The sequence below is a fragment of the Lissotriton vulgaris genome, chromosome 9, assembly GCF_964263255.1.
Source record: "Lissotriton vulgaris chromosome 9, aLisVul1.2, whole genome shotgun sequence".
In the NCBI taxonomy this organism is placed as follows: domain Eukaryota; kingdom Metazoa; phylum Chordata; class Amphibia; order Caudata; family Salamandridae; genus Lissotriton; species Lissotriton vulgaris.
This window is the reverse complement of record NC_141697.1, coordinates 99,564,997-99,577,107: the sequence shown is the minus strand read 5'-3', so window position 1 is coordinate 99,577,107 and position 12,111 is coordinate 99,564,997. Positions and strand designations below refer to the sequence as shown.

Below are 12,111 nucleotides of genomic sequence, written 5' to 3'. Positions count from 1 at the left end.
CACAGCAATCCCCTATGGGGAATTCCTAAGGATTCACAAAACATGTAGCTCCCTAGAACTTAAAGACTTATACCAACAAGAATCCAAAGCGAGATTAATAGCTAGGGGTTACAACTCACACAAATTAGACGAGGCTATGAACAAAGCCAATCGTTTGAACCGTATAGATCTGTTGAATCCACTTAGAACCTCCACGACTAAAAGCACTGAACTTTGTCAAAGTAATGATACTATACGGCTCATCACTGGCTACAGTCCACAAGCCCGCCAAATAATCAGAATTGTCAAGCAAAAATGGCCCATTATCTTGACTGACCATGTTTTGAAAGAGGTGTTGCCCAACACATCGACTATTACTTTCAGACGTGCATTTGGAATGCGCAATGAGCTAGTCAACAGCAGCCCTGAAATGCCCAAAGTGGACAATTGGTTGTATCCACGTAAAGTATTCTTTCGCTGCAGCTCATGGCGGGCGTGCAAATTCGGAGTAAATACGACCACATATGTTACCCCCTTTGATGTTGAGCCAATCACACTTAAAGCACACTACACGTAGCTGCAATCTGACCTATGTGGGCAGCACCAAACTACCTGCCCACCAACGCATCCTGCAACATTTGAGGGTGATTGTAAATGCCGATCAAAGCTACCCGGTAGCCAGGCATTTTCAACAGATACATAATAAAAACTTGACCCACCTCAAATATTTTGTTATTGATGCGGTAATTCCCAGCAAAAAAGGTGGAGACAATGAAAAACGTCTCAGTCAGCTAGAATCTAAATATATTGTGCTATTGAACAGTAAGACACCGGGGGGTCTTAACATGGGGGAGGACTTACATAATTTTTTGTAAGTCACACTATACTGTAATTGAACTATCTGTTATTATAGATTCGGAGGATATACCTCCCCGTTCGAAATCATGAGTATTGCTTTTAGGTTAAGTAGTAACTATCTGGAACACATATAATGCCCTAGACTGATAGGATTCTTTTTTGGTCAAATGTTCAGTATTTACGATCTTAGAAAAAATATTTTTGGTTTAATTCACGAGCACTTTTCACACTTTTTGAAATGTTGAACTCTCAGTTCATCTAGTTTACTTTAGGTTTTAATTTGAGAGCACCACACTGTATACACATTTATCAAAAACACGAAGCGCCAATGAGAATACTTACACATGAGCCTTGTAAGAAATGAATATCGTAGTTTCCTGCATTAGGCGGTTGGCTAATTGATATTCTCAGGTTTATTGGTGACCATTTCGATGCCTTGACTATGATATTTTCTATATTTTATGAATCCAAAGTTCATACAATGGTTTAACGATCTTTCTAGCACTGTGATTATAGTTCCTTGTATCGGCAAACAGCAGGAGTAAAAACTCAGGCTAAGTGTATATATTAGACAAGGTAACTTATATAAACAAAGTTTACTTATCGCATGGACAAGTTTGCACACGGCTGTATTTGCACACAGTAATGTTTATATAAGCATCAAGCACTTAATATTTGCAGTGTCTGAAAAACTAGTTTACAAATTGCGGTATTTGCACATTAGAGTGTTGACATCTGCATTATGCACTTTAATCCTGTCGTTGTTCGGCCCTCCGCCACATTCTGCAATTTTACTTATAAAATGTATTTAAAATGCTTGTATGTATTTTACTGTCATATTTTAATTGCCGATTTTAGGAACAGTAACAGTAGGCTGCCATTATGTGGCTCAAACAGGATACTGTGCCTTTAAGAGACCTTTCCAGAACTTCACAGTATCCCAGAATGCACTGCAGGTCCCTTTTACTTTCAGTTCTTTTTGAAGGCATAACACGCCAGACCTGTAGCATTCCTTACATGAATATCTCTCACCACCGGGGAGGCGGGCAGGCGCTTATGACTATAACAGAGATACCCCTACTACAGAACTGGAGTTACAGGACAGAAACTACTCCTTCTGTAGTAGGGGATCTCTGTGTATAGTCATAATCTAGTGAATAGAATAGTAAGTCCATCCCCACACCAAAGCGGCGGTGGAGAAACGAGAAATAACACCACTATTGTGCGAACAGATTTCGCAGCGAAGCCTGCCCAACCTGAGCGTCTGCCCTGGCATCAGTGTCCAGACAGTAACGCTTAGCAAAGGTATGGACCGACTTCCAAATGGCCGCCTTGCAGATTTCTGCAATAGGAACATTACGGAGCAAAGCCATCGTGGCAGCTTTGCCCCTAGTGGAATGAGCCTTAGGTTTACCCCTTAAGGTCTTATTAGCCTTCTGGTAACACAGTTGTATGCAGGACACAATCCACCTACAGATGGACTGTTTAGAGGTAGCAAGACCCGTCCTGACTGATCCATAGTTGATAAACAATTGGTCTGACCTATGAATATCTTTGGTCTTATCCAGATAAAATTTTAACACCCTCCTAACATCCAGGGAATGTAAAGACCTTTCCGCTGGAGATGAAGGGTTCTGAAAAAACGTAGGCAAAGTTATAGTCTGGTTGACATGAAAATCAGAAATAACCTTGGGAAGAAATTTAGGGTGAGTACGCATAACAACCTTAGCAGCATGAAATACAGTATAAGGTTCCTGGCAACACAACGCCTGAATTTCACTCACCCTGCGGGCCGATGTAATGGCCACGAGGAACGCCGCCTTCCAGGACAGGTGCTGCAACGAAGCCTTATGAATAGGTTCAAAAGGCTCCTTCATCAATCTGGACAGCACAACATTCAATTCCCATGAAGGCGAAGGAAGCCTGACAGGAGGGAATACTTTCTTCAAGCCTTCCTAGAAATCTTTGATCACAGGGATCTGGAAGAAGGAAGTCTGTGAAGGGCATTTCCTGTAGGCAGTCAATGCAGCGAGATGAACCTTAATGGAATGAACATTAAGGCCAGACCGCGCCAAATGTAGAAGGTAAGGAAGGATGACGTCTTCCTTGCACGTCGTAGGGTCATAGTTTTTGGACTTGCACCAGATACAAAACCTCTTCCACTTGTAAGCATAGGAAGTCCGAGTGGAAGGTCGCTTAGCCTCCTTCAGTATGTCCATGCAATCTCCGGGAAGATTCAAATGACCATATTGCACTATCTCAGGAGCCATGCCGCCAAACTCAAAGACAAGAGGTTGGGGTGCAACATTTGCCCCCCGAACTTCGTGAGAAGGTCCGGCCTGCACGGCAGCCGTATGTGAGGAAAGAGAGACCGGTGAAGCAGGTCCGTGAACCACTACTGTCTGGGCCATTCCGGGGCGATCAGTATCATCCGCGCCCTGGACCGGGACAGCTTGATGAGCACCGCTGGAATCAGGGGAATGGGTGGAAAAGCGTATCGAAAGCTGTTCGACCAGTTGATCCATAGCGCATCCGCCAGCGTCCCTTGCTGGTAGTACCTGGAGGCGAAGTCTCGGCATTTGCTGTTTTCGGCGGTGGCGAACAGATCTATGTCTGGAGTTCCCCACCTTGCGAAGACTTCTCCTAGTACTTCGTCGTTTATGACCCATTCGTGGTTTTCCTGAATCAGTCTGCTCAGTGAGTCCGCCTGAACATTCTGCACACCTGGCAGATGGGTAGCCGTTATTGTCAGTCCTCTGGCCAGAAGCCAGTGCCAGATCGCCTGCGCCTCCTGCGAGAGAGTGCGCGATCTCGAGCCCCCCTGCTTCTTGAGGTAATACATCGTGGTCGTATTGTCCGTCTGTACAAGCAGAGAGTTGGTCTGAAAGGACGGATGAAAGGCCTTCAGTGCCAAGTGAACAGCTCTGAGTTCCAGGAAATTGATGGGATACGTGGACTCCATCGGGGACCATGATCCTTGAATTTGTAAGTCTCCGGAGTGCGCCCCCCAACCGTGGAGAGAAGCATCCGTCACGATAGTCTGAGTGGGAATGTCCTTGTGGAAGGGGACCCCTCGGAGGAGATTCCTCGCTGAACACCACCACTTCAGAGACTGAAGAGCATGCAGAGACAGTCGTATCTTGTCGTCCCAAGACCCTCTCTTCTGATCCCACTGATCCTCCAAGCACTCCTGCAACGGTCTCATGTGCAGCCGTGCGTGTGGCGTTAGGAAGATACAAGAGGCCATCGATCCCAGTAGAGAAGACACCGTCCTCACTGTTGTAGAGGGAGTCGTCATAAGAGCCTGAGCCTTCTGAAGGAGTGATAACCGTCGCGCCTCCGAAGGAGACAAGCTTGCTGACAGCGTATTGATGGTGGCTCTCAAGTACTGAATGCACTGGACCGGAGTCGGGACAGACTTGGACATGTTGATGTGCAACCCCAGCTTGTTCAAGAGAACGCACGTCTTCTGGAAGTGTGCCTGAGCTTCAGAGAAGGAGGAGGCCTTGATCAAACAATCGTCCAGGTACGGGTAGACAAACACCTTGTTCTTCCTTAGGTGTGCTGCTACCACTGCCATGCAGTTCGAGAATGTTCTGGGCGCAGACCTCAGCCCGAATGGCAGTACTGTGTATTGATAATGATTGGTGCCGACTTGAAATCGCAGGAACTTCCTGTGTTTGTGTGCAATGGGCACATGGAAGTACGCATCCTGTAGGTCTATTGCACATAGCCAGTCTCCCTGTTGCAACTGAGGATAAATCTGATGCAACAACAGCATGCAAAACTCTTCTCTGCGAATCCACTTGTTTGCCTGTCGCAAGTCCAGAATGGGCCTGAACTCATTCTTGTCCTTCTTGCGAACCAGAAAGAACCGGGAGTACAGACCTCTTCCTCTTTGAGACAGAGGTACGTCTTCTATCGCCCTTTTCCTTAACAGGAGATCGGCCTCCGCCTGGAGCTCGAGCAGTTGAAACCGCGAGGTGACCGGAGGAATTGATGGAGGCGGGCTGGTGAACCGAAGACTGTATCCATTGCAAACAATATTCCGCACCCACTTGTCCTGAGTAATTTTTCTCCACTCTACCAGAAAAAATTGAACGCTTCCCCCACCGGAGCGGGTAACGGATGTAGGGGAAGTAACTGCTCAGGGTCAAGACTCTGCCGGGCCCTTGTTCGCTGTAGAGGACTGCTGTCCCCCTCTACCCTTCTGGCGCTTCTGGAAGGGTCTCCGGAACTGCTGCTGTTGTTGCTGCTGCTGAACCGAGGACTGAACTCGTCCTCTTCCCTGTGCACCGAACCGTCTCTAGAACGGGCGGTAGGCCTTCTTTTCTTTGGGCTTCTCCAAGCCCAGAGCCGTCAGGGTCGTTGCCTCCGCCTTCATGTGGGCCATCTCATCATCGGCATGCTTTCCGAACAGGGTTTCCCCGGAAAAGGGCAGATTGGCCACCCGCTGCTGGGCCTCCGGCATGAGTGATGTGAGCCTGAGCCAAGCATGGCACCGCTGGTTGATCCCATGACAGTATCCATGGGCAGCCAAAAGAGAGACATCCGCAGCCGCACTGATGACCTGGTTTGACACCAGCATTCCCTCTGTGAGGATCTCTTGGAAGTCCTCCCTCTTGTCTTGTGGCAAAAGTTCAGTGAACTGTTGCAGGGAGTCCCACAGGGCGCGGTCATACCGCCTTAGCAACGCCGCATCGCTGGACGCCTTCATGGCCGTGGATGCAGTCTCACAAGCCTTCCTTCCAGCCAAGTCGATCCATCGACTCTCCTTGTCGGGCGGCACTGTTGAGGACGGGGAGGTAGAATGTAACTTCCTGGCCACCGTCACTATAACAGAGTCAGGCACCGGATCTATCCGCAGAAAAGCCGAGTCCGAATCCGGGGCAATGTACTTCTTCAGAAGTCGGGAGGAAGTGGCCTTCACCACCGCTGGCGTGAGGAACAGCTCTTCCGCAGGCTCTACCAATCCAGGCACTAGTGGCAGTAGAGGGCGAGACAAATGCTTCTTGTAAAGCGTTTCAAATATCACGTACGTTGTGGATGTTGGAGCAGTCACCGTGATTCCCAATTTTGCAGCCCCCCTCAGGAGAACATCCTGGAACGTACTGATGTCGCCCACCGGATACACCCTTGTCCCTGGGGATTCCGACAAGGTCGGTGAATAGGTCCTGGTCCTGGAGGAGTCCGTGCGGGACCTAGATCCCCGCCTCCTATGGCGACGTCTTGACCTGGTGGAGGATCTACGTCGACTCATCGATCTCCCTCTCCGTCCGGAGCGTGATCGCGACTTCCTTGGCCTCGGTCGATCCGCCGGTTCCACCGGAGCGGGCGCCTTTGGTTTGGCCGGGGCCTTTGGCTTAGGGGTCCCCTTGGGAGGGGTCTGAAGTCTGGGCAGTGAGACCGACCTCGGAGGGACCGAAGGTGTCTTTTCTGGCAACTGAAGTAGAGGTACAGGTTGCGGAAGTGGTGGTAAAGGAGGAGGAGTAGGGGTCCTCGGAGGGAGACCCCTCGGCAATGGAGGCGGGGGTGTAACCGGGCTCTGTGACGAGGTATACACCTCGGAGTACACCGAGCCCGGTGATCCGCCTTCTTTTCCAGCCTGGGACGTTGGCGAACCTCCCATGGCGTCAGACCCCCTTCCATGCCTCTCGGCGTCGAAGAACGGCGACCGGACGGCGAGCGTCGGTCCCTCGACGTATAGCGTCTTTTCCTCGGCGTCAACCGTCTCCCTCCATGGCGAGTGCCTTCGCCTCGACGACGACCTCTTGCGCCTCGACGGCGACCTCCTGTGCCTCGACGGCGACCTCCTGCGCCTCGACGGCGATCTACTCCTCGACGACGAGGTTCTCCTCGACGACGATCTTTTCCTTTTCGCCGACGGCGAAGTCGCCTCGACGGCGAGCGCCGACACCGGGCCTTTCGACGTCGAGCACTCGACGATGACTTTGACGAGGACGACGACGAAATAGCCACAGGAGACTTTGACGGCGGTCTGTTCAGTTCCTTCGACGTCGAGCGTCGACGTCGCTTCGCCCCAGACGACGGGGAACAGACTGTAGTCATCCCTCTCGCCGCCGTAGTCGGTGCAATCGACCCAGGCGGAGAATGGGGACGCTTGCTGATCTTCCTGCCCCTGGGGAGCCCCCCAGAGGCCTCAGCAGGGGCAGAGGAAGCCCCTCCAGACCCACCTTGCGCCTTCAGCCTTCTTTCTTCAAGGCCCTGAAGCCTGATCTTCTTTCTGTCCTTCAGGGTCCTGCCAGAGAAGCCTTGACAAATCACACACTCCTCTGGGACATGGGAAGAGGGAAGGCAGAGGATACACATCTCATGGGGATCTGATTTGGCCTTCTTCCTGGAGCACTCCGGACATTTGTCAAATAATGCAGGCATATTTGACATCAAAAGGGTGCAAAAACCAAGAAGAAAAGCACTAAAGTACTTTAGAAAGCACTCACTTGAAACAAAAGTGAAAAAATCACCAATAAACCCTTGAAAAGGGAGAGCTCAATGCTCCAGGGTCCTGCTTGCAGGAGCCGGAAAAAAGAACTGAAAGTAAAAGGGACCTGCAGTGCATTCTGGGATACTGTGAAGTTCTGGAAAGTTCTCTTTAAGGCACAATATCCTGTTTTGAGCCACATAATGGCAGCCTATGGGGCTTGTCTGTCCATGTCTTCCTCTCTATCATTCCAGAGGGTTTTTTGCTGCTGAAGCAAGGGAAATCTGGACAGACTTTGCTGTTTGTGGATTTTTGGGTGGAATTTCTAGCTGAAGTACTGGACAGTGTAGCCTGGTTTTATAGGCTGCATTATCTGTCTTTAATTCTCTCTTAAGTGTCTGTGCAGTCCTGCATTTTTCAACACCGTAAGAGATTATTTTTGATTTCTCCGGGGTCCACGCACATGGGCGGGACTATTCACTAGATTATGACTATACACCGAGATCCCCTACTACAGAACTGTGGGTGCGGGTACCTGTAGAGGAAGTTTTGGCATTTTGCATTTTCAAGTGGGAGGTGAAAGGGGGGGAGTGACATTTTCACTTCTGGACTTGTTGATATGTAATCCTACTGAGCAAGATAGTCATTCTCAGCTACTGGCAAATGCTCTACCAACAGGTGAGTCTGGTTACGGGAAGTCCTGTGCCAATTGTCCTGTGCTAGTGCAGAGAGCTGAGGGAGCGTAGGCCACTCTGCTTCTGGATGTAGTAGATGGCTATCCTGTTGTTTGTCTTTATTAGCCCTGTCTTGCTCCAGATGAGCTTAAAGAATGTTTTTAGGGCTAGTGTGATGGCTTGTGATGTTCCCAGGTGCTGAGGGATCAAGGTAACGTGAATAGTAATCTTGTTGAGGTAAGCACTTTACCCCAGGAGAGACAGGCCAGTGGTGATGCTCAAACACAGAAGGTGATCTAAAAACAGCCGACTTTCTAACAGGTTGTTGCTGTTCTACTAAAGCAAAGAGTGCTGAGCCCTGTTTGTTAGCAACACTAGATTCTCCCAATGCCCTTCCACTTGTGGCTTGAGTGGCATTTGAATGGATGCAAATGTACTACTTTTGGGAATTCACAATCCTTGGCAGGGTTAGACTTGGAAAGATGCACTAATTTTAGGGTCTCAGGCTTCCAGGCATAATACTGGCAATCAAACACCCAAAAGGTGAAGGGATGAATGGTTTCAAATAGTCTAACAAGTTGCAATTGCTCAGGGTAGCATTCCAAATCATTGGTTTTCACCCACTGTGCCATATAGACAGAGGTCCACCTAATGCAGATTACTACTGACCCTCTTTCTCATAGAAACAATCTATCCTGTATCATCTCACACCTCCACGCTGTATCCCGCTGCTATTTTAGTTGGGAAATTTGATCTTCTCCCCCCCCCCCCCCCCCCCCCCCCCACCCCACCCCAAATATGACTGACTACTCCACGCCCCTCACTGCAGGGCCTTTCTGGACTAAAGACTAGAAACAAGAAAATATCAAAATGTTGCTTCTAATGAGTCATGTCCAGGGTACCACAAAAGGTTAGAAACCTATCCCAGCACCCAACATAGACAGATTCCATAGAAGGGCTCCTGGAAGCGAAGAGGACATCCACCACCTCAGGTCAAATGCAGCTAACTGTTGCCACTCAATCTCCAAGCATGGTGGTGTACTTTCCGTACACACCAGGGCAGGTAAAGCAAAACTGCTGGTGGTTCTACGGAACTCGTCCCCTGCTTACCTTAAGTCCAGAAGAACAGTCCTGTAAGCAATGTGCAAGTAATCCTATGCAGTGTATTTTTCTCCCATGGGATTACATTACCACATTCGAGCCTCATGCCTCAAATGTGACAGCTGTATTTTCTGTGCTTCTGAAAATCGCTAACTTGAGAAGTACTTATATAATCTCGTAAATCTTTGTGTCTAAATTAATTTTTAAAAAACAATGTTATTTTTCTAAATTGATGTTGGATCTCCTTATTGAGTGTGTGTGCCATTTATTGACTGTGTGCGCAACAAATGCCTAACACTCCCCTATATATATGGAGTATATGATAAGCCTAAGGGTGTTCGACCGCAGTACCACGAACAGTCCGCAGCAGTGTCCGGGGAATAGAAACTGCTGTGAGTCTCTAGGCTGGAGTGGAAGTCTGTACTGAAGTTGGTACAATACCAGAAACTTGTCGTAAGCGGACAGGCGGCGTCATAGTGGTACCGGCAGGGTTAACTCAAAGAAGGTCTTTGGAGATTCATGGGGCCCGAAGGCACACCAGAAAAGCCTGAGGCACACTTAAAATTTGCAGCATGGCCTCTATCGAGGCTTCAATCTCCTGCAGGGTACACATTGGCCCAACAAACTCCGAGTCTCAGGACCAACTGAGGAACTGGTTCTGTGGTTGGTGACCTTGATGGAGTGTGTCTTACATTTTGTTGCCCTTGTGCCTTCTAATTGGAGTCAGAGCCAGGATGGAGTAAAGTCCGGCTTCGCTTTCTTATGCTTAAAGAATTGCTTGATAATTTTGAGTGGGAAGTAGCAGTTGCAGGAACAGCCTAGTAACCGGGATTGCAACTGGGAGTGGCAGCAGGATCAGAGCGATGACATCAATTTCTAATTATGTTTGATGATGTATAACTTTTGCCTGCAAGTCTTAAATCGCCTCTGGTTGAATTAGGGTGCATTTATCATACAACCTAGAGTAGTGCACCAGAGGCACACCTAGTGCAGGTCTGTGGCTGGCGTCTGCTTTCTGCAGTCAAGGCAGGGATTCAATCCTGTCGTTTTCCGTGGGGCATTGTTCCCTATCACACAGTGGAAAAGTTTTGGAGTCGCTGAAGACCAACAAATTCACGAGGAGAGCTCTGGATCATTGTTAGGGGGCTCAGAAAGCAACTGACGTCAGTGCGCATGGGTGGCACTTGCATGCAGATCTGCTCCATCACTTCACAGCGGTATGGAGTCAGCACGGAGCAGAACAGAGCCACCTATTGGCAAGAAGGAATACCGCTACAAAAGTTGCAGAATCCAATCATGCCCATGGGGTATATTCTAAGGAAGTGTTTCCCAAACAGTGGGTCACAACCAACTAATGGGTTGTGAGCTGATTTCCGGTGGGTCGCCCAGTCAAGTAATAAGATGCCTTTAAATGCTGTGGTTAACTTGTCACGCTTACTGATGATTCAAAGACAAAGGTCAAATGTCAGGCTGCTTTATTCTTTTAACACGAGGATGAGTATTTACTTGTCTTATTCTAACTGCAAAGCGGGAGGTATGTTTAAAGTAAATTAGGTGACCATAAGGAAGTTGTTTTTACAGCACACAACAAAATGTAGATACTTGTAAATGAGATATATGCCTATAGCAGTTAGGAAAGCAAAAATGAAGCACCTTTTTTTGTAATTTTGAAGTGAGATGGAAACAGATTTCAATAGGATCAAAACAAATCGAGGCACTTTAATTTTTGAGTCACAAATGATAAATATACACAGAACCCTGATTTCCAAACATTATCATTTATGTGCTATATAGATTTATCAGTAAAACTGTATGTCTGTGCAATTTTGGAAAATGTGCTTACTGTAAAATACAATGTTCTGCCACACAGTGCTTTTGTTACATAAAAAATTGTGCCACCTCATGTCCATTAAAGGTAGGTGGGTCACAAACGTTTGCCATACTAAAAAGTAGGCGAGGACTCTGCAGTTGGGAGTATCCAACAGAAATGTGAAATGTTAGCATCTTAAGAAGGTGTACTTTAGATTAGGTTTTGATTATGCGATCAAAGTAAATGAAAGTCTAATACTATTCATAAAGCATGACAGTGCCTGGACATTCCATATAATGTCTCCCATCCACGTGTTACCTGTAGCCGAGTCACCAAACTCCAGGAGTACGTTTTTACTGCTCACCCTTCTTGCCACAAGAATCTAAGGATAAACTGTAGTTTCTTGGAATTCACTCAACTTGCAGTAGTACCTGGCTCTTGAGGGTCCACGGGCAACAGGCAATGCTTGCTATAAGGATTGTCCTGTTACCCCTACTTTACCTAGGCTCTGGAGACCTGGTCTGACAGTAGGAGGCTCTGCTCTCAGATGTCTTTCATAGCTTGCATAGGGTAGTTAAAAAAATTAAAATGCGTATGTGCAGAGATTTTCTACCATTCTCCTTCTCTGTGGCTGTGTAAACAGTCTCTATGGGTAGATGGTGTGAATGTACTGCTCAAATATGCGGAAGCTATGCCTTTTCACAATACCTGAATGACGCGGAAAGCAATTCCAAAACCTTCTTCTACATTTTTTCCTCCCAACATGACCTGAAAAATCAAGATACCAATAAACATCAATTAACTTTTGAAAAAAAAGTTATATTATCTTTTTTATACATGTGAGAAACAAGCAAATACCTTTCTTTTCAAATATATTACTTTTATGTCTTTAACTATTATAGGGAAGAAATAGCTTTGTTTACATCATTACCATGTACAACTAATTTAAACTGCAACACTTTCAGTCACACTTGTATGTCAACTCTGACTTCAATGGCCTGATAACAAAAATGTTTGGCTTATACTAAGTAGCTAAATCCCACTCTGACATTTAAAACCAGGTCATGCAGCAAAAGGTAGCTAAGTCAAGCTGATAAAACAAATGAATTAACTGATACATGAGTCACCCATTAGTTTAACTCACAGTTCCTTAACATTTGTTAAGTGATTTTTGACATAGCACCACAAACAAGTGGAAGACGTCGATACACTATACACTTCAAAGATTTTAAAATTAGGACCAGTAG

The 12,111-nt window shown here is 47.2% G+C and overlaps 1 protein-coding gene across 3 annotated transcripts in view; it reads right to left on the bottom strand.

The window, feature by feature from the left end:
- The window catches only part of ZFYVE26 (zinc finger FYVE-type containing 26), a 710,441-nt gene that overhangs the window by 93,458 nt on the left and 604,872 nt on the right, over nucleotides 1-12,111 (bottom strand). For all 3 annotated transcript variants that reach the window (XM_086937127.1, XM_086937129.1, XM_086937128.1), the window contains one exon: nucleotides 11,573-11,632. In XM_086937127.1, the coding sequence (XP_086793253.1) occupies nucleotides 11,573-11,632 (60 nt within the window). The remainder of the gene's footprint in view (nucleotides 1-11,572; nucleotides 11,633-12,111) is intronic.